The sequence below is a fragment of the Epinephelus lanceolatus genome, chromosome 11 (genome assembly GCF_041903045.1).
Source record: "Epinephelus lanceolatus isolate andai-2023 chromosome 11, ASM4190304v1, whole genome shotgun sequence".
Classification (NCBI taxonomy): Eukaryota; Metazoa; Chordata; class Actinopteri; order Perciformes; family Serranidae; genus Epinephelus; species Epinephelus lanceolatus.
The window spans coordinates 36508232-36529573 of NC_135744.1; the positions used below are offsets into that span (position 1 = coordinate 36508232).

The 21342-nt window shown below is 43.5% G+C and overlaps 1 protein-coding gene across 2 annotated transcripts; it reads left to right on the forward strand.

Annotated features, from left to right (window-relative positions):
* The first annotated feature begins 2328 nt into the window (after positions 1–2328).
* LOC117265799 (organic cation/carnitine transporter 2-like) lies at positions 2329–20689 on the forward strand. Of its 2 annotated transcripts, none has more exons than XM_078172578.1 (14): positions 2329–2881; positions 3949–4131; positions 6303–6406; positions 8701–8855; positions 9040–9211; positions 9831–9963; positions 10179–10279; positions 10887–11101; positions 11941–12123; positions 13728–13924; positions 14649–14686; positions 15663–15716; positions 16142–16253; positions 19978–20689. In XM_078172578.1, the coding sequence occupies exons 1-10, from the start codon at positions 2675–2677 to the stop codon at positions 13883–13885; spliced, it is 1611 nt and encodes a 536-aa protein (XP_078028704.1). In that variant the 5' UTR covers positions 2329–2674; the 3' UTR covers positions 13886–13924; positions 14649–14686; positions 15663–15716; positions 16142–16253; positions 19978–20689. The 2 variants fall into 2 exon arrangements, with proteins under 2 accessions (XP_078028704.1, XP_033496401.1); XM_033640510.2 differs by having other exon boundaries at positions 2330–2881; positions 14649–15553.
* The last annotated feature ends 653 nt before the right edge of the window (positions 20690–21342 follow it).

Here is a 21342-nt window from a genome sequence, read left to right on the forward strand (position 1 = left end):
ACCTACAACCCAACCAGCTTAACTGAAGGTCTCAATATTGTAACCACAGTTCAGTTAGCACAGGTGGAGCCTTCTAATGGACTCTCTGGGTAATACTCTCCTCCAATCCTGAGCACATAACATAGCTTACCAATCAGGATGTGTCCACCTGAATATGTAATGACATCTGCTATCCTACATCCTCTTAAGCTCGGATAGGAGCGACAGGGCCCCTAAGTTGTGGGCTCCACCTGTGCTATTAGAACTAGGGTTATTATATCATAACCTTGCTCTGTCTCATACAGGCTCCGCCCTCTGCTGGAGTCTATGGGTAAGTTATAGGAGCCTGATAAATAAACAAACGCCCTGTCACAACATAATGTTGACACACACACACACTGATCCTGACCAGCTAAAGGTTAGTTTCTTCTTTGTAATCTTGGCCTCTGCACTGGAGCAGTAGGGGAGTAGTATGCAACTTAACTGGTTAGAGCCATGGCATAAACTTGCAGGCATCTGAAGACAAGCATTAGACACCTTGCACACCACGGAGCACAGAAACATGTAGGTGTGTAATGCCCAGAGGGGAGCCAGGTGCAACACAACTGGCATACAACCAACCCCTTTCACCAGTCCATAAATATTGTTTGAGTGACTGTTATAAAGTTGCAACATTTATTGTTTTGCTGAACTAGTATTCTGCCAGCTATTGCACAGATGTTGGAAATAAACTGGATGACCTCTGTGCTGCATCAGTTACCAGCGGGATATCAGCAACTGTAATATCCTTTGATTTATCAAAAACCTGGCCAGCGCCATTCAACCAGGTGGCTCTTTTTCTATACGCCGATCTAACAGAGCCGAGGACTCTGGTATGAGAAGGAGCAGAGTCGAGTGCTTTATGGTGAATAAGGACCGGTTTGACGGTGGTAAGGAGAGGTGTTGTCCCCATCTTGCTATGGATCACTGCATTCGTTCAGAGACGGCTGCAGTGCGACTCTGCCTGTATTTTGGAGGAGTGACCATGTGGCTGTCTTGTTGAGGTTGGGGCATGTGGACAGTTACACCATTCTGCAGCCAGAAACCAAAAATCATTTTTACCACTATGCAAAGAAGGCAAATGATTAATCTCCTCAGTGATGTTTCAGTGCTACGGACAGGGCATGTCCAACTCACACCAGCAAACCCTTCACATAACTAACAGTACTGTCCATGGTTCTGAAGCAATTTACTAAGTTGTTTTGTTAACGTTTTTGTTATCTCATCATGAAAGAACTGCCAGGGATTTACCTGAACTTCCAGTGGGAGGAGAAGTGTGGATGAAGCCACTACCAGGCAACAGGACAGGCATCTGGCGGAGGTGAGTGTGTCTGCAGAAAGTGGCCCCTGAGGTGGAGGTCAAGGGCTCCTCCTATTATTGCAGTTGCACGGATCTATGTGTGGCAGAGCCGATGCTGTCACAAAACCCTAGGGCTGGTTCAGAAAGGCCTCCATCTGAAGGCAGTGGGTTTCAGCCACAGGCTGAGAGATCATGTGTGCTCAACCAACTCCCTGCAGGCTCTACAGCAGTCTACATGGCTCTGACTTTGGACACATGTTGTTATGGGTGGTATTTTAGCACCACCTTTTAGATGTTTAGTGGTAGTGCACTTCGTCTGTGGCTTTTGCATTCCTGACCGTTCGCCACTAAAGCCTGTTCTTGTTGTCATGTTCAAGGATTTTTTTTGTCTTGCACTGTTTTATCTATTTTTACATTTATACATATCATCTTACATTGTGAAGATGAACTGATGAACACAAGACATTCACTAAAAGCTGTTAATATATGGTTTAAGTGTCAGGCAAAGCTCACATCTGTTACAAAATGTATTTTGGTTACAGAAATAAATGTAGATATGTTTAATGCATACAGGCTGCAGGCTTATTATCCTTTTTTTTTAAATTTAAGATATTTTTATGGGGATTTTTTGCCATTGGTTGATGGGACAGTGGAGTGTGGGGGAGGGGGGGGGGGAGGGGGAGTGGCATGCAGCAGAGGGCTGCAGGCTGGAGTCAAACCCGGGCGGCAACGGCCTTGTACATGGGGCGCCTGCTCTACCACCGACGCCTCAGGCTTGTTATCCTTAATGGGGAATAACACGAAATACTGGTTAGACGGCTGTTAATAAATGTTTAAGTAGTCAAGCAAAAGGAGCAAAGTTCGCTTATTTCTTGTCCTTATCTGACACAAGTGACTGTTCAACAAGCTTTTACATGAGAAAAGTAACTTTTAGATACCTTTGTAATGTGTAACCTGGTGAGGACAATAAAAAACAGGATAGCAATTTGGCTTTGAGAACTCTCAGAATGGGTATGACACGAAAGCTTTTCCACTGTTGTAAGCTGCAGTTTTTTTCAGACCTGTTTCTGTTTGAACTAGAATAAGAGTGACGTGTTTAATGTTGTTGCATTCTGCAATAGCTATAACATTGGAGTGTAGTGTTTCCTAGCACAAATAATTGCTCGGGAAAGGTAAACTTTCACTGTAACTTTGCTTTTTTTTCATCATCCCTTTGGTACGCATGCTTCATCTAGTACAGGGCGTGGCTAGCTTCCCAGTGACATGAAGGCAAACTCGTCTGTTTTTTTCTGTTGCCGTTGAAAAAGAAGTGGTCTACAGGTTACAGGCTGTGGAAGAGATCGTTAGGATTCTGATATGAAGAATTATGATGACACCATATCTTTTCTGGGTCAGTGGGGCAGCTTTCAGCAGACTGTCTTCTTCCTGCTCGGTGTCAGCATCATGCCCAATGGATTTGGAACTTTGTCTCTTGTCTTCTTGACTGCTACTCCCAGTCACCACTGTCTGGTTCCTGAGGTTAACCTGTCCCAAGATTGGCGCAATGCTATCATCCCGATAGAGGTAATTAGGTTTTTTGAACCTTTGCACATTGAACAGAAATTGAGCTATTGAAAAAATGCCTTGTTGTGGTCATGGCAGGCATTTTACCGACATAATTGAATTTTGTAGGGTTAAGGTCCATCCAACCTCAATCTGTTAGATTCTGACATATTTGATGCCACTGCGAGTGCTTGTCCACAGCAGTATCCTCCTTGGTACACTGCTACGCCAGTGCGTCCTTAGTTTGGGGGATTTGCTCCATTCCTCTTTCTCTATTTATGAATAGCTCAGGACGAGCTTGACTGATGTTGAGTTGGTTGCTGTTGAGTTCATTGAGGATAACGCAATGGAAACGACCTCCTCTGGAATGCTTTTTGGAGCCTTTGACAGAGCCATAATGCCTTTGTCATGATATCATTAACATTCCAGCTATCCCATGCAGTCTTCTTTGCCCTAGTTGGAAATACAGATACTGTATCACAGCTACTGAAGGCAAGTTACGCAGTATGGGCCTTGGATTGCAAGAGACTTGGAAATTTCATGGGCAGGTATGTATCTTAAGTTCTTGCTCGTTGCAAATGCCACCCACAGCCCCTCAGTGTCCAGCTCTGAGAGATGTGCAGAGGCTAGGACCACAACATCTGTGTCTACATCTTCTTCTGGGTGAGATGATAGAGCACTGGGTGTGCAAGTGGAAATGACCCATGCAAGTGGCAGCCAAACAGAGGCTTTTATACTGTATCAAAGGCTCTGAAAAATGTTCCAGAGAAGGTCATACCCATTCTGGAGCACTTCACAATTCTCCTCTAATCTCACCAACAGCCAGCTCAACACTGATCAAGCTCCTCTTGAGTTCACAAAAAAGGAATGGAACAAATCTCCCCAAAGAAAGATGCACTGGTACAGAAACCCTGAAGAGCAGTGTACCATACTGTAGGGGACAAGAACCTGGGGGGGCACCTAATATGCCATCTCCAACAGACGTGTGTGGTCATACAGCGCAGGTACTGTAAGGACACAGTTGTCAATGCCATGTTAATGCATCACAATTTCACCCCATTTCCTGTGTGTATTATTGTGACTGTGAGGTGGTGAATGGGAAACAGGAGCTGAGCAGATGCAGCAGGTACAGGCTGGATGTGGTCGAAAATCTCTCTGCTCAGGGATTCATTCCTGGCAGGGACGTCAACCTCACTGACCTGGAGCAGGAGGGCTGTGTGGATGGGTGGAGCTACAGCAAAGACATCTACCAATCCACAGTTGTCTCTGAGGTAAGAATGTACATCGAGCATGGGATCGTTGTTGGTAGAATTTAAGATCTAGTATAGTGGCAACATCAGAAATAGTAACTGAACTATAGTGATGTAAAACCTGACCAGATCACATCATACACTCTGTGGACAGAGGGATAATTGTCCAACTGTGTACACAACTCGTTACAGTCTTGCTCAAGAAGGAAAATTGGTTGGTTTTTCAGCAACCATTTGATTTAGGTCCTTTTTCTTCATTAACAGCGAGATACCGCATGCTTTTGCAAGGTGGGGAAAGTCCCAACCAGTGAGAATGTGTTCATAATGTTAAATATAATTAGTGAAAACTAAGTTAAGACAGGCTTAAACAGATTAGCAGCTTCATAACATCATTTAGATCTATGGAATTAAACAACCTGTTCTCACCCCGGAGTCACTTGGGCAGTCTTCCTGTGACGAAAAAAAGCTGTGCTTTAACGTTGGCGTGATACATGACATGACTCGTGGCTGTTTTGATTTAATGGCGTCAGGGGGAAGTGCGGTGGGACAAGAATGAAAGTGAAGGCGGCGAAAGTCCGACAAGGGCAGGTGTGAGGGGTGGTGGATGGCTCTAACACCGAGAGTGGTGTTTGTGTCCTGTAAGATTATAATGCCAAACCCGGTTCTGTTTTCCTAAACCAACCACGTGTTTTGTTGCCTAAACCCAACCATGTGCGTTAGTTGTTGGAGGAAAAAAAAACATAAATTTCTGTTGTTGTACTGACCCAATGAGTTTATTTTGAAGGAGACTGCATGTAAATGGTATTTGAAAGAAGACAATGCATGTAACAGGCATAACTCTACACGGTGTCCCAGAACATCAACCAACGCACCCAGGGTACCTTTCACGTTGTATCTGGACGTGTAAGGTCAGTGACCAAACATTAATATGTGACGAGGTCTGAGTGAGAATGCTGTGAGTTGACACATGACAAGTTACACAGTGATCTCTTTATAGTGTGTTAACACTATGATGAAGGGGTCAGTGCACTGAAGTGTTGAAGCAGTTTTTATAATAATACCATGGTATTATAAGAAATTGCTTGATTTTTTTATGGAAAAACAAGTTAACCAGATACATGTTATTAAAGGGATAGTGCACCCAAAAATGAAAATTCAGCCATTATCTACTCACCCATATGCCAACGGACTGCTTCTCTGTGTGCGCGCTCAGGGTGATCGGTGATCTCTGAAGAGCAGCAGTCTCGTCAGTACTGATGTCCAGATTCTCAAGTGCAGGCATCACCAATTCCCAGTCTGAGCAGCAAAGACTTTCCTCATCCGTTGGCATTGCTTTGCATTTGAAATAACTACACCACCAGGTTTCCAGTGCTCGACTCCGGTATTCTACGGCTGGCTGAGGGTTAGGCTCATGAGCTGCGGCGACTGCTTCGTCCAGTAGCCTGAGTTTCGTCCATATACTCGGGCTCAAACAAATATGGCTCAACAAAGAAATGCTGTTCCTCCTCAGTTTCAAAGTCTTCAGACATGTTGGGCTGTCCTTTGCTAAAAGACCGTAGTGCAAATTATATTTTAGCTCTGTGGTTACGTTGTCTCCCCCTGCGGTGCACGTGTCACGTGATGTAAACATGGGTGAGCAAAACTCATGCTTTCGCTGGTCTCGCGCAGGTGCGCACACGTGAGCGCGGAGCACAGAGAAGCAGTCAGAGCTACAGGCTACAGTGAGGCTAAAAACAGAGCTCATATGACGTTTTTCGAAACAACTTTTTATGTCGGGGCTGCAGCACACTTGGATCACTACGGATGAGCAGTATGGAGATACTTTGTGGATTCAATTTTGTGTTCTTGGACGTTAGTCTGGGGCACCGTCTGCCATTAGGTGTGCTAGCTGCTCCCCCCACCGATCTCCACAAGGGATGTGAGCACTCTAAAACTTCACCAGGGCCTCCGTCGGCATATGGGTGAGTAGATAATGGCTGAATTTTTATTTTTGGGTGCACTATCCCTTTAAGGTTTCTGCCAAAAGGAAATGAAGTCAGACAGCAGGTAAACATGTTACCATGTGGCTGCTGAACTTCTCAGAAGTTAAGAGAAACAGGGTTAAAAGGCTTACATTCACCAAATGGCCTTTACCATGGACTCTCACAGTCTGTAAATTTAAGTGTTTAATTGTTCCTGCATGGATATTGCAGTTTGACCTGGTGTGCAGGGATCAGTGGAAGGAGCCGCTCACCTCCACAATTTTCTTTCTGGGATTTCTATGTGGATCCTTCGTCTCAGGACAGCTCTCAGACAGGTACTGAAAACACCATCTTACAGTCAAATGATACCATGTTCTTAAAATCTCTTAATTCTACAAGATATGATACACATTTCTTATGTAACAAGACTTCTCCTCGGTATTATGTTACCTTGCTTGGTGTTTTGTTACGTAATGCTGCATTACATATTGTTATGATCTCTGATCCTAGAGGTACACAGCAGATAAAAAAGTATTCCTTAATGTTGGGTTTTTGTTCTTTGCACTTTTGTCTTGCTTTAACATCTTGTTTGGGTGCCTGCTGTGCAACAGCAAGGCAACTATATATAGTCTGTTGCGTTTATTCTTATACTTCTTAAACCTCTTCCTCTTCTTCCACCTCATTTTTTGTCATGCCACTCCTCCCGCAGCATTGCCAACATGTAGGTAAAAGATACGTCAAAACGTGCAAAATTATCAGGAGTGGTGTGATGTGACCTTTCTCTGAGATTCGCCAAATGGTTTTTATGAAAATCGCAAAAAAAACCTATGTAAATATTTTATAGTAGGTTTCTATGGGACAGAGCTAGAGTGTGTGACATCATCGCTGTGTGGAGGAGCTGAAAGATATTCCAAAAAAATTCTGAACAAATTGCTCTCACTGCCACAGTTTTCACTGTACATACACAATTCACACATCAAATTGTAGGAAAAATTGTGCTTGTCACAGAGATGTGACAATGGAATCACACACACTTACACATTTGGCTCAATGAGCCTCCAAGTAAAGGGAGAGCCATTTTTTGGTTTATTCACTCCTATAGGCCCGTTTCCACTGAAGAAGTTTCCTGGTACTATTTGGGGGGCAGGAACTACGACAGGAACGTCCTCTCCCTCGGCCCTCTCAACCGCCGTGTCTCCACTGAGAGAGCAGAGTAGGGGGAAGGTTCCTGTAAAGTTACCGGGCTCTGTATGTGACGTAATCATTGTGCGACCATTTTGACCGGGGTGACGTAGGGGCGTAGGGACGCCGTTAGCCGTTAGCGGTGTCTGTAATAACTCCAGTCAAGGTCTGTGAAAAAAATATTTTTTCCAGCGGATTTCTTAGTTACAACATGATTGAGCTAACTGGAGTAGTTTCATGTCGTATCCGACGACGGGAGGCTTTTAACAGATGACGTCCTGATGTTAGCTTTGCTGCTGCTGTTAGCTGTCCCTGTCAGCTGATGCTTTCTAGACATTGTGATTTCCCAAAACTGAATAAATACCACACATAGCAACACAAAACTGCTTTGCTAGCTCAATCATGTTGTAACTAAGATATCCCATGGAAAAAATATTTTTTTTCACGGACTGTGACTGGAGTTATTACAGACACCGCTAACAGCTAACGGTCAGCCCAGCTAATCTACGATAACCATGTTATTAATTACAAAACGTCACATCCTGCCTTGAGTATATCCAATCAGCACCAAGTAATCCTCAAGCCCCAGCCAGGAGTTTCTCTGGGCCGTTCTGAGTACCTACTCCGAGGCAGGGACTTGTTTAGCCCCTGTAAAATTCCCGGAACTCTGTCCTTCAGGGGTGGTTCCTGCGGTGGAGACACGCACCAACCCAGCCCCGTAAAATTACCCCGAAGTTCCTGTGGTGGAAATGGGCCTTATGTATATGTGTATAAATAGCCGGGGACACCAGTTTTCTAACCTGTGAACATGATCACATTTTTGGCACCACAATAATAAAACAAAAATTTAGGCATTTGGGTGAATCTCCTCTCTCTGGTGGTATCTATATGTTAATGATTGGACTCATGGTTTTGGCAGGAAAAGGAAGAGTTTGAGAGGTTTCAACTCTATTAAAGCAGTTGCCTGCTCTGAGCAGATGACTGCCCCTCCTCCCTCCACTCTCTCAGAGGGCTCCATTGATTACCATAGCAAAGACCACTGACACAAACTCACAGAGATGTTGGTGTGTGTGTGTGTGTGTGTGTGTGTGTGTCTCTCAGAGATGACAGCAGCAGATTCTCCATTTTAAACAGCATGTAAACATTATATATCAGAGCTTTGCATCTATCGTATACGACTTCAGACTTGACTACTAATACAACTGTTGCTTTACTGTTACGTTTGGGATTATACATGTGAAATACATATTGTGAAGTATTGTAAATACATATAATATTATACACACGTAATGTTCAGTACCTGTTGTACATGTAGTATGCAGCACTTCTTGTAAGCAGAACAGTGACTCAGCTACTGCTACTTAGTACTTGGTGGCACTTGGTGTTTCTTGCAAAATTTTCTATTTAAAAAAAAAAATCTTAATTGTTGTTTGACTTCTCACTCTAGGTTTGGAAGAAAGCCTGTTCTCTTTGCCACCATGGCCATTCAGACAGTTTTTACCTTTGCTGAAATCTTTTCACCTTCTTGGACGGTGTTCTCCAGCCTCATCTTCATCAGTGCTGTCGGACAGGTCTCCAACTATATATCTGCTTTTGTGCTGGGTAAATGTGAACATTTCATGCTCCAGTAACAACAGATATTACTGTTATACAACAGTTAGTGACTTTAAATGTACAGACAGCATATTGTGTGTAATGTGTCTTTTTGTATCACCACTGATCACTACTATTGTCATGTATTACCTGCACTACCGCATTGAATTACTCTCTTTCTCTTTTTGTGCAGGCAGTGAGATCTTGACTGGAAATGTTCGTGTCCTGTTCTCATCTATGGGTGTGTGTGTGGCCTTTGCCTTTGGCTACATGGTGCTTCCACCCATTGCCTACTTTTTAAGGGACTGGAAATCCCTCCTGCTGGGGTCCACTCTGATTTGCCTGATCTATGCCCCCCTCTGGTGGTAGGATGTACTCATAACAAAAAATGTACCGGTATTCATGGTCAGCTTAGTCTGAGTGGGTGGAAGTTCGCTGCATAGATCAGCCTCCCATTGGGTGGAAGGAGCCACCCGCTGAAGTCCCACCCTACCACCTCCGGTTGTGTAGCAGTTTTCAACACGTCCTTTACTAACTTTTGCGGTGTTTGATCTTGCGGGGATGTAGCCATTTTTCTGCCATGGTTCGCATCCTGTAGGCGTTATTTTTGTGGGCGTGTTACACCAAAACCTGTTTAACCCTGGCAATATTTTTGCAAGCGCACCGTTGATGTGGCACCGGCAAGAACGATTGTGATTGGTTTAAAGAATTTTAAAAAGCCGGGGCGTTTTTTCCTCCAATCTTAAAGTGAGAGTCGGCGCAGCCAGACCTTTGTTTTCTTGAGAAAGGTCTGGTGAGCGAGACTATAGTCAGCTTAGCTACCATGCACCATAAATGTCATGATTTTGCTCTTGTCAGGAGGCAAATAATGATTTGACTCTTACACTAGAGAAATATTCTAACTTGCAGTCACCCTCTTTGTTGCCATGTCCTCTAAGCTCCTCTGATCCAGACTTTCTGTTTGTCTGTTGAAAACTGAGGCAGGTTCATCCCAGAGTCTCCTCGATGGTTGCTCTCACAGGGAAGAGTGGAGGAGGCTGAGGCCATAGTGAGAAAGGCTGCTAAGAAGAACAGAGTCGAGGCTCCACTGGTGATCTTTGAAGATTGCATTGCATATGTAAATCTACTTTCACTTTAAATCATGCAGAACAAGACACAGAGGCCTGCTTGAGGACACATATTGTTGGTGCATTTACCCTGTAGGGACAATAATGTCTGTAACAAATTTCCTTGCATTTCTTTTAGCAGTTATTTAGATATTTTATTCTGGACCCAAGTGGTGGAAAGACAGATCGACCAGCTGAAACAACAAACTGGTTTTCTATCTTGCAGGCTGATGAGACAGAGATGCACTCCAAGGAACAACACAATATCTTCGACCTGCTGAGGACAAAAAACATCAGGAACATAACTCTTATTCTGTGCCTTATATGGTGAGTATCCAGTCTGAGAATTTCACCAAACAGACAATTAGATTTTAGGCTTCTGCTTGGTTATACATTCAACAAACACAATTGGCAGTATTCACCGGTGGGAGGCCACTGAGTTCATGTCTGTGTCACTGTCGTCATAACTCCTGTTAGTTAGTCCCAAACCTCCCAGTGAAGCTCCTCACTGGGAGGTGAAAAGAATTGTAAAAAATGTTAGACAGTAACACAGCAATAAATAACACATTACAGTTATGGGATTACTTGATTTGGCAATGAGTAGTGTTCTGGATAATGATTTGCAGGGAAATTGTACTGGATTGTAGACTGCACAGATGCTTATAAAGTGGTTCCTCTGAGTATTCTTCTAAATTTACATGTCATTAAAAAAAAGAATGAAGTTTAAATGTCTGCGTAACTGCATACTCACAGCAGGTATGCATTGTGTGGTACCAGCAAACACCTGCATAGGTGCTTTTTTGGGCCTCTTTGTAGCTTATGTCAGTTGTTATCCTAAGAAATTTAATTCTTAAAATATCCATTGACACTGATCAACTAATCAGTGTTATAAATGTTTATTCTACTTCATTCTACTATATTTTCGTCTTCACAGGAGCACTTTGAATACTGGATACTACGGCCTGTCCCTGAACTCGGCTGAGCTTCATGCTAACCCGTACATAAGCAGTTTCCTCTCAGCAGCTGTGGAGGTACCAGCATACATTTTCTGCTGGGTGGTAGTGCGATACTTTCCACGACGACTGTCTGTCACCTGTCTCTTGCTGCTCGGAGGAGTGTCACTGTTCTTAATTCAACTGGTACCCCAAAGTAAGCAGTGTCATGACATGGTGCATCACGGTACTGTCATGTTTCTGAGCAAGTATTTTTGGGCCTAACAAAAGTACACAACATTGCACTCATATATCATTGTCAGACTCACAATGGACAGTATGAAAATATAGTGATGCAGAACCAGAGATATCATTTTCATTCCACACATTACTCTCAACTGTTATCTGGCACCTCCATTACCCATAATGCAATTCTACTGCCAACAGTTCAGTCGGCAATCCGGGGAGTTATGGTATTAGCAGCTAATAATGTAGCCTTGAGCTGTTAGCCTCAAACAGAGATGAGGAGCAGGGTAGGCTATAAAGGTATGGTAAGCTTGATTCTTTCCCTCCGAGGGCTTTTTCATTTTCAGACTAAGTCTACAGTCCCAGCTGTGGCTGACTCAAGTGACATCATTTGAGGCAGTTTCTCATATTTCAAGCAGCTCCCTCTGGAACCAAAAGGTTTTCTGCAACTTTTTTCACATAGGCTATGCAGTAGTATTTCCTAAGACCTGTAAACAGACTCTGACTTGTAAAATCAGCAGAATTTCCCTTTATGACAGTTTGTAAGTTAGAAGATTGTCAAAGGGGCTCTATGCAAAATTCTGAGCGTATCAGCTGTAGCCTATAGACACAGTTCTCAACATGGAAGTGGCTGAGCCAGCAGCTAGCAGCTAATGGTGCTAACTCCATCAATGGCACTAAACAACAGCAACAGTGCTGACAGAGTTAAAGTTGTTTACCTGGGGAATCTGTACCAGAGTAGATCATACATTGACAGACTTTCTTTTCTGCTTCATGCTCCTCTTAGACAAACCATTTTTTACGTTTCAGGTTTATCAGATCTGGCTGTTGCTCTGGAAATGGTGGGTAAATTTGGTTTGTCCACCGGTGCAGCCCTGATCTATATCTACACAGCAGAGATTTACCCAACAGTGCTGAGGAACACTGCGACAGGGACATGCTCGTCTGTTTCCAGAGTGGTTATCTGCATTATGCCCTTTATATTAAAGCTGAGTAAGTAAACTGGTCTTAATAGTAAATATAGCAAGAAGCAGCAATGATCAGGATCCAAGCACATTGCAACCATCAAGTCTGTTTCTTACTCAATTGACAGAACTCTTGATTTTAATTCAAATATGTAGCTTATGACCTCCTGTGAAAATGTGTTTCACATAACTACATTTGTTTTTCATTTTTATTTTGTCCATGCATCCCATGTCTAGGTATCTATTTAAAGTAATGCTTCTATGTGACAAGTGTCAAAACTCATTCTGGAAAATGCAAAGTTCTATCTCACACAAGCTCCGCCCTCTACTGGATTCTAGTGGTAATACTCCTTCAATCACAAGCATAAATTCACCCACTGAGATTTGCATAAACATAGCCTGCAAATCTGGACGTGCCCACCCAAATATGTGCAGACCCCACAGTACATAAGGCAGCACACGAGGTAACTCGGCCAAGGCCGGGCTACTCTCTCCGGTTCTGACGCCTTCCTCCTCCGTTCAAGGAGGTAAATCTAACCTCCCAGAAAGAAATAGATTACCTCCCTGCAGAGATCCAGGACCTGTTACAAAAAACAGACTGTGTCTGTCATCCCCACTCACGACAGACAGAAGACAGAACAGGACGACCTGGATACTGGGGGTCCCTACAACACCTGTTGCAGGGAACAATGCTGTGACGAGTGACCTGCCACATAACGGTGTTCATGACGGCGTCCCTGACAGGTTGGGGAGGGACCTGTCTGGAGAGAGTAGTAGATGACGTGTGGCCTCCAACTGAGGTCCGACACATCAACTTCCTTGGGATAAAGGCAGTATTTTTGTCCTCCAACACCTCGTACTCTTTGACACAGGGGAAGCATGTATTGGTTTGAACCAACAACTGCAACGTGGTGGCCTACATCAACAGACAGGGTGGAGTTCGGTTTGCTGCCCTGCTGAGGATGGTGGAGAGCCATGTCAAGGAGTGGTTTGCTACCAGATGAGTGGAGGCTTCACCACATGGTGGTGAGGCAGATCGAGACTCTGATCGGGAAAGGAGAAGTGAATCTGTTTGCCCGCTGGCGCAACACTCACTGCTCGAGATGGTTTTCTCTGGCACCACAAGATGATCCCCCAAACATGAGCCTGTGTGGACAAATTTGCAAATGTGCCATGGCCAAGAAAACTTCATGCCCCTCCATGTCATCTTTCCCCTGTTGGAGAGTGAGCCAGGAGCAGTTGTCAGTCATTTGGTAGCCTCAGGTCTCTGCCCAGCACTGTGGTATGCAGAAATGACTCAAATGGTGAAGGCCTAGCCCTGGACCATCCCCCAGTTCAGGAGGACTATATGATAGGTGCATTGTCAGGCAGGCTGAGGAGGGCTAGATCATCTGTGCAGATTGTGCAAAAAGAAGTAGAAAGAATAAAAAGGAGTGCCGCTGCTTAGACCCCTAATTAATAGCATTGTTGAACCTGAATTTTTCTTAGTGTATTGACAAATTTTCACATAGCAACTGATTTTACCTATTTTTAATTTGGATGCTTCGGCGAACACATAGAGTAAATGCTTGCATTGCACATAAGCAGGACTCAGGACCTCCCTCATCCTAATTTTCTCCTCTCCTTGTACAGGTGTATACTTTAAGTACCTGCCTTATATAATCCTGGGGACTCTGTCTGTTGTGTCTGCCTTCGCTGCTCTCTTCCTGCCAGAGAGTTTTGGACGACCTCTACCTCAAACTATTCAAGAGATGCATAAGAGAGAACGTTGGGTTCTTAAAGGAATATAAAGCCCCTATGTGTGGATTTGACTTTGGCAACTCTAAAAGGTATAGTCACAAAAAGACAGAATGACATATGAATTTATAAATTCTTAACATAACAATCATCAAAAATCAGCTCAGCTGTTTAGGTTTAGGTAACTTTAGGGTTTGCCTTAAGAGCTTTACTAGAGTATATACAGTATGTGTTAGGCACTGTTGTTACAATGTGAGAAGGTCATTTCAAATGTCAGCCCAGGTCCTCTCTCTGTAAAGGGTCATGCTTCTCCCAAGTTAAACACATTAGTTGTTTGTGGATTTTAAATTTTGAGGCCAAAAAGGCAGGTGCTTGAGCACCACTATTGGTCCATCTGTTGGTGGCTTCCTGTCGTGGATTTGTCCATGGATCCTGTTCAGTTTATGTTAGAATAGTTGTCTTTCTTTGCCTAAGGAACTACAGTCATTGTAGCTGAACAAATTACCCATTTGTTGTACTTCAACTACTGAAAAACATGTGACATGTAATAATTTTAGTGTGTGTTTGAGGTTTGTCCCCAGAAAAACCAACTTGACTAGAATATAGCGACTAAAACAACAAGAGTATTATTAAATATAACAACCAATGCTGATCCCCCTTATCATCATTAGGCGCTGTCATCATCATCATCATCATCATCATGACTCTGAGATGATGTGATAATGATTACAACAGTTTTTATAGCGCATCTTTTTAAATTTTCCTGTATGCTGAAAACTAACTCATGTTTTGTTTGTTTGTCTTTTGTCCCAACAGCACGAAGAGTCCATTCATCACAAGAATCAAAAGATATGGTGCTTTTCGAAAGTCAGCTCTTTACATGAGTTACTAAGCATACGATTCCTTCTATTTACCATTTTTATGATCAAACATTTCCATCCCATAAGTTCAGTCAGAACAAGTGGATTCAATGGCATTATATGACATTTCACTGCACTCTATGCATGTTATCTCAAATCATAAAGATGTCTACAAAATATCCATGAAAAATTGAAGTGTGAAACATACACAAGTAAAACTGTAGACTACTGGCTCTGTTATTTTATGGAACTATTTTCAGTAAACTTTTACAGTAAACAGCAGTATTATGTCATGGTATTAGTCACATTGGCACTGAACATGTATAATGCTTAGTTAATTTAAGGCACACCTATCATCTGAATAACTGTCAGGTTTCGTGGTTCTATTAAAGTCACATACTTTCACAAATCCAGAGACAATAACAACTCTTTTAGTTATTCTTTAAGAGTGTCCGTGATGTTTGTCCAGTTATTTTCCTTGAACTGTGTATCACTGCTGCTCCTTGTTCAAGGAGACTTCATTTCATCATTGTGTGAGTCTATAAAATGTCTTCTGACAGCATCCAGAGTAAAAACAAAGCAATTATACAGTTGCAGTAATGAATTACAGACATAGAACAGTGCAGTCCAGGCCAGGTTTTAAACTTACTGTAGGTGAACTACCTTACACAGTTTTGCTTAAATTGTCCTGCATCAGGATGGCTGGCTGACCTGCTCACACCTTAAGAATGAGCCTCAGATGACAGAGAAACAGGGTATCTCCTGGAAACTGAACTACTGCAGGAATGGCGTGCACTTTTCAGCACTGAAAGAATTACTGAATTCCAAAAAATTACACTAATTTTCTATAAGTTACAACAAGTAGGTCTGAAGCATTTATTAAGCACAATATTTTTCATATGCATTGCAATACGTATACTGCAATCTCTGGCTGTTGTGTCAGCCTTTGCTGCTTTTCCCTTCTTTCCAGAATGATTGGATGACTTCTACCTGAAACTATACAACAGATGCAGAAAAGAGAAAGGTAGGCTGCTGAAGAAATACACCTGTGTTGGGAAGCTAAGATATGATAGATGGTTTATATGTGTAATAGCTATGTTTACAGTGTGGTACTGTAAGAGCTCCTACACCACTGGCCAGAGTAAGCAATTGTTTGCCAATATGGTCAACATATTACCTCACACTTGCTTCCTCTGCCCCAAAGTGGCCAAAAAAAAAAATCTGTTTTGTAGGTTGAAGGTGTAGAGGCAGATAATGTATCATTTTATACCAAAGGTGAAAAAATAAGGTCAGTTACACAAGGTTTAGGAAGCAGCTGGTCAAGGGATATCGGTATGCAGTGACCTCTTGGAGAACCCAGCCGCGCACAGTGACTGAGATTTTCAGGGTGTTTTTATCCTAGCCAATTCAGAATTTGTCTGTCATTTTTCTGCCTGTCACCCCACGCAGGGAGGATGCTCTTAGGAGTCACCACAAACAGTCATCTCTGAAGGGAAGATGGCGGTCGGCTGTGACTCCGAGGTGACTCCCTGCGTGGGGTGACAGGCGCGCCAAACAAAAGGTAAGGACTTTTAAAACTCCTTACACAAATTCTGAAGTGGTTGAGATAAAAACACCCTGAAAATCTCAGTCACTGTGCGGGGCTGGGTGCTCCAAGAGGTCACTGTATACCGATATCCCTCGCAGACAGAGAACTTGTCAGGGGGAGGGAGAGCAAAGGAGAAAAGAGAGCCAGACTTCTGTGCACAGAACAGCTGCTAAGAGACGAGCTAAACTCAAGAGAGTGAAGCAGAATTTGATTGTGAGTGATTGGCATTGTGTCTAAAACGAAACAGCCAGAAGTTAAAAGAGCAGCTGGGTAAATAGACGGTTGGTCAAGCCTGAGGGGGGCCAAGTCGTGTGTTGGAAGTCTAGAGAGACTTCGGGTCCAGAGGGACCCAGAGTAAATCCAGAGGGATTTAAGAGGTCTAAGAGAGACCAGGATTAGAGTCCAGAGGGATTTAAGAGTTAGTTTCAGGCAGTCTAGAGAGACCGAGATCCCATGTCCAGAGGGATATAGTTTAGATAGGGATTTTTATGCGAGTCTAGAGAAAGACGGCGCAGACTTTGTCAGGTTTGAGTGAAACCTGAGGCTTCTTGCTATTTCCGGCAATTGGAGAAATAGCTACCCCCACTTTGACAGTTTTGAGTGAAAACTGTGGCCGAGGTTCGGGCAATCGCAGAACTAATTCACTGTTGAGCCGAGTGTTGGCAGTAACGATTAGTGGCACAAATTGATGACTCTAAATTCAGAAAGGGTGCCAAGAGATAGGAGCGCCGAGAGAGGCAGTTAAGCTCCTATGAACCAGGAGATGGTCTGAAGAGAAGAGATCATAAGCTGATATAGACAATAAAATATAGAAAAAGGCCTATAAATAGAGAAAATATAAATGAATCCAGCTGGAATAAAATACGGATAACACCAGTATAGTAATCACCTCATGCACATGAATCCAAATTGAACAATCTAAAGATGCAAATTTCAGATAAGGCAAAGTATTTTTTGTGTGTGTGGAAAACTGTCTATTTGGATGTCATATGAAATACTGTGTAATTGCTTGTACGGTGTGTTGAGCTCATGTATGAATGTGTGAACTGAAACATAAAAGCTCTGTGTAGATTTGAAACATAAGTGTGATAACTGAGTGTATGAACTGCAGTATGTGTATGTGTCTGTATATGTGTGTGTAAGACTCTGGGCTGGATGCCAAGAGCGCCAAGCAGAAGGGAAATGTTAACCCTTAATTGTAAGATGGGAGCGTGAGGTGTGCAGTATCTGAGAGAAGCGTATGAAAGCTGTGTCCAGAGTGTGAATGTGTTTGTGTTGAAGTAAGACAGAAGAGAGTGCGCCTGAGACAATAGTAAAGTTGGAATTTGCGTTGTGTTGAGAGGGGAAGATTGGTGTGTGTGGTGTCCGAGTGGAGGCTGAAAAAGAGAGAAAGAAATAAGTAAGTGTGTTGTTTGTCCGAGTCTGGAAGAGAGAAGGAGAAAGTGTGTTTGAGGAAATAGTTGTATAGAGAGTCGGATTTGTGTGGAGAGAAGTTGTCCCATAGACAGCTGAGAACAGACTGAGGCAGTAATCGATGAGTAAGCTAAGGGGGGAAGAGCCTGGGGACACAGACACAGGCTTTCTAAAAATAGTTTAGGTGCACTACAGCACAGTCCCCTCCCAGCCCCTCCTTTCAAGAGCGCCAGCAAAAGTTAAAAGTTTGAGCGTTTTTCTTTTTTTTTTTTTTTCCTACAAACCAAAAAAACTTAAAGGGGAGCAAATAGGAAAAGACACATAACAACACATAAGAACACAAATTTACATAAAACAATTGAACTACAATCTGAAACAATGCACCCAACACCAGTAGCTCTGCTGGGAAGCAAAAATCCCATTTTGAAAGACATCCAGAAAATTTTAGAGAAATGGGAAAAACGAACCAAGGGATTAGAATACCCTTGGCCGAAGGGAGGCACGTTTGATATGGTGGCTTGTGAGAGTATGGAAACTAGAATAAGAGACTACAAACCTAAAGACAAATCAAAGAAACGTCAAGAAAAGAGAGAATTGGAATTGAAAGTTTTGAAGCTGTTCAAAGCTGAAGGTCAAAACTATAGGGCAAAGATGAGACAAGGCCTTATGAAATTAAAAAAACAACGTAGGGAAAGAGAAGGGTCAGGAAGATGAGGAGGAGGAAGAGAAAGAGCTCAAAAGGAATCTCAGAAACAGAGCACTACTTAAAAAACAGACAGATACAATGATGAGCACTATATGGCTCCATTCTTAATAAAGGGGACCCAGGGACATTATATCCCGTGGCAGACCCTCGATCTGACCGGCCTGGTCTCCAGACTCCCTGATATTAACAACAGGGCCTCAAAGTGGATCAGAGCTTTTGAGGAAGCTACCATTGGCAAATTGTTGGCTTTGGGGGATGTGAAGGTGGTGTGGGCTCAAACTCTCGGAGCCTCGGCAATGGAGAACATGCTGAGGCACAATGGGTGTGAGTGGATGATAAGTCCCATGGCTGATGGAACTGAGTTTGATGCCTATCATGGGAAACTGTGGGCAGCACTGAGGAGAGAGTACCCGACATGAGTTGACCTTAAGGCATTGCGGGGTGAACCCTTTACAGAAACTGATAATCCTGCAACATACATAAACAATCATTTGAAAAGATGGAGACAAGAGACTGAGGAAGACATCAGGCAGAGCCAGGTGTTAACGACTCTGTTCAGAGACAGTCACTGACGCGCTCCCCACCCCAGTCCAGAGCAGACTGAGGGACGTAGTGGGATTAACAACAATGCCGCACAGACAATTTTGTGAAAGTGTGATCCACGCAGTGGAAAGACACAGAAAGATGAGCAGAGGATGAAAGAGCAGGATAGAGACGTCCAGAGAAAACTAGCACAGCTGCAACTAAGCGAGCTGCAGAGCAAGGGCAAAGCGAACACTCAAGCGCCAATTATGGCTGAAAAAATGAACCCCACACTAACGAACACACCCACCGCACAGCCAACACAACCACTGCAACCACCCCCAGTTGTCAATGTCTACCCGCAGCCATTCACACAGCCATATCCACCGCCTGGAGCATGTTGGCAGTGTGGAGAGCTTGGCCACAGAGCAGTAGCCTGTCCACAGGCGGGCCCCGGACGGGTAGAAGGGAGGGGGGATTCGGAGCCACTCGGAGAGGGGGGAATGGCACCAGTGGTGTCCCTGGAACCTATGATTACACCAGAAGACATTATACTAATACGAGAGGAAGCAGGTCAGGGCGAGCATAGACTATGGCTCAAGAGAGGAGCAGCACAGGACGAGAAAGGTCTTTGGAGGTCCCCTGAGGGACTTATAGTTGCACCAGTGACTCGGTTAACCATTTTGATCTGAGAAACCCACGGTGTTGCATACATTTATGTATGGACTATGTAGACATGATAAAATCTGTAACATGGCAAATGATACATGCTGGTGGTAATTGATCGCTTTAGCCAAGAACTGCAAATGGCACTGTCTGAATATATAAAACAAATAACTGCCTTCCATAGATCTATATAATAGCAGGAAAAGGTGAAAGAGCCAAAGGGCCGATCAGGAGGCCGAGAGACAGGTGGTGCCAGGCGATCAGGTGTACGTGAAGGTCTTCAGGAGAATGTGGCACGAGCCAAGAAGGGAAGGGCCATAGTGAGGGCGAATCCCACAACAGTCCAAATCGAAGGAAACACGACGTGGTGTTTTCTGAACCAATCACCAGGCAACCTAGAGACAAAAGAGACTGCTTCAAGGAGCCCGAGTCAGACTCTGAAGACGAGGTGCACGAGACATCCGCTGGAGTCACAGCCGCTCCAGGAAGCAATGCATAACCATGTTCAAGATAAGTATGATGCAACCACAAAATTCCTGTTGGGAATAGAATGATTTTATGTGTTTTACTATAAGTTGTGTTTCACTATATAAGTTTTAGATGTGTGAACAATGAGAATACTGAGATGATTTCAGCTGATCTGAATGTGTTTGCTTTGCAGAAGTGGAGAAGTACAGGAGAGGAAGAGACATGAAGTCTGAGGAGCACATACCGCAATGCTTAGATAATTAGTTTCATATATGGTAAAAAGAATAGAAAGTGATATACAGATAGTAAGGTACAGAACGTGTAGGGAGTTGTGTTGTTCTCTTGTCTTTCAAAACAGGAACCACGCCCCCACCGCCAGCGGGAAGGAGTCAGATTAACACGAGGCAGGGGCGTGGTGTGGTGAAGGAGGAAGTGGAACTGCCAATGAGAAGAGGACAACGCCTTGCGTGCACAATGACACTCTGTTACGCTCAAATATACTGGGTCAGGGAAAGGACAGGAGGTCAGACTTCGTGAACTGACACACCTTTGTTGTTCGTCAGGGACGTGAAGTTGAGACCCAGAGCTCTGTAATTTTATTCCTTTACTGCTTAATAAACTACATTAACTGAGACCGAATATCTTCTCCTATTGCTTCATTAAAGAACACGCAGGACTGAGCTCACACATAGCACATTGGAGAGTAGGATGAGACTCTTAGTCCAACATTCCCAATTCACACTGTGTTGAAACCCATGCCAGCATTCTCAGATAAGTTTATTATGACTGTAAGCTGTCTAGTCAGGAGCAGGTTAAACGAATAACACTTCGCCTGATGGAACATTTCCTGTTGCTTTGAATAAGCTGAAGTTTTGGAAGTTTGAAATGACTGAAAATGCTGGTAAGGGTGGAAGCTTTGGGATGGGCTAGAGGAAATTTTTGGAAAATGGAGAGCCGTTTTGGCTAAAATAGGGATAATTGTACTGATAGTACTAACTCTGTTTTCCTTGTTGGCATGTTGCATCGTGCCTATCCTGAAGAAATGGTGTGTGAGAGCGATGGACAAGGAGCTGAACCTTGTAACGGACATACAAGGAGCACAAATGTTAAGTATGCTGACCCCTGAACAATTGGTGCACAGAATTCTTCTGACGCAGAGGGGGAAGGAAATACCAGATTTGTTTCCAAACCCTGATTACATGGACAATTCAAAGGACGAGGAGGAACTGTGAGAGAGAATGATGAACAATGGCTGACACTCATATTCATTTTCTGTATTCATTTTTG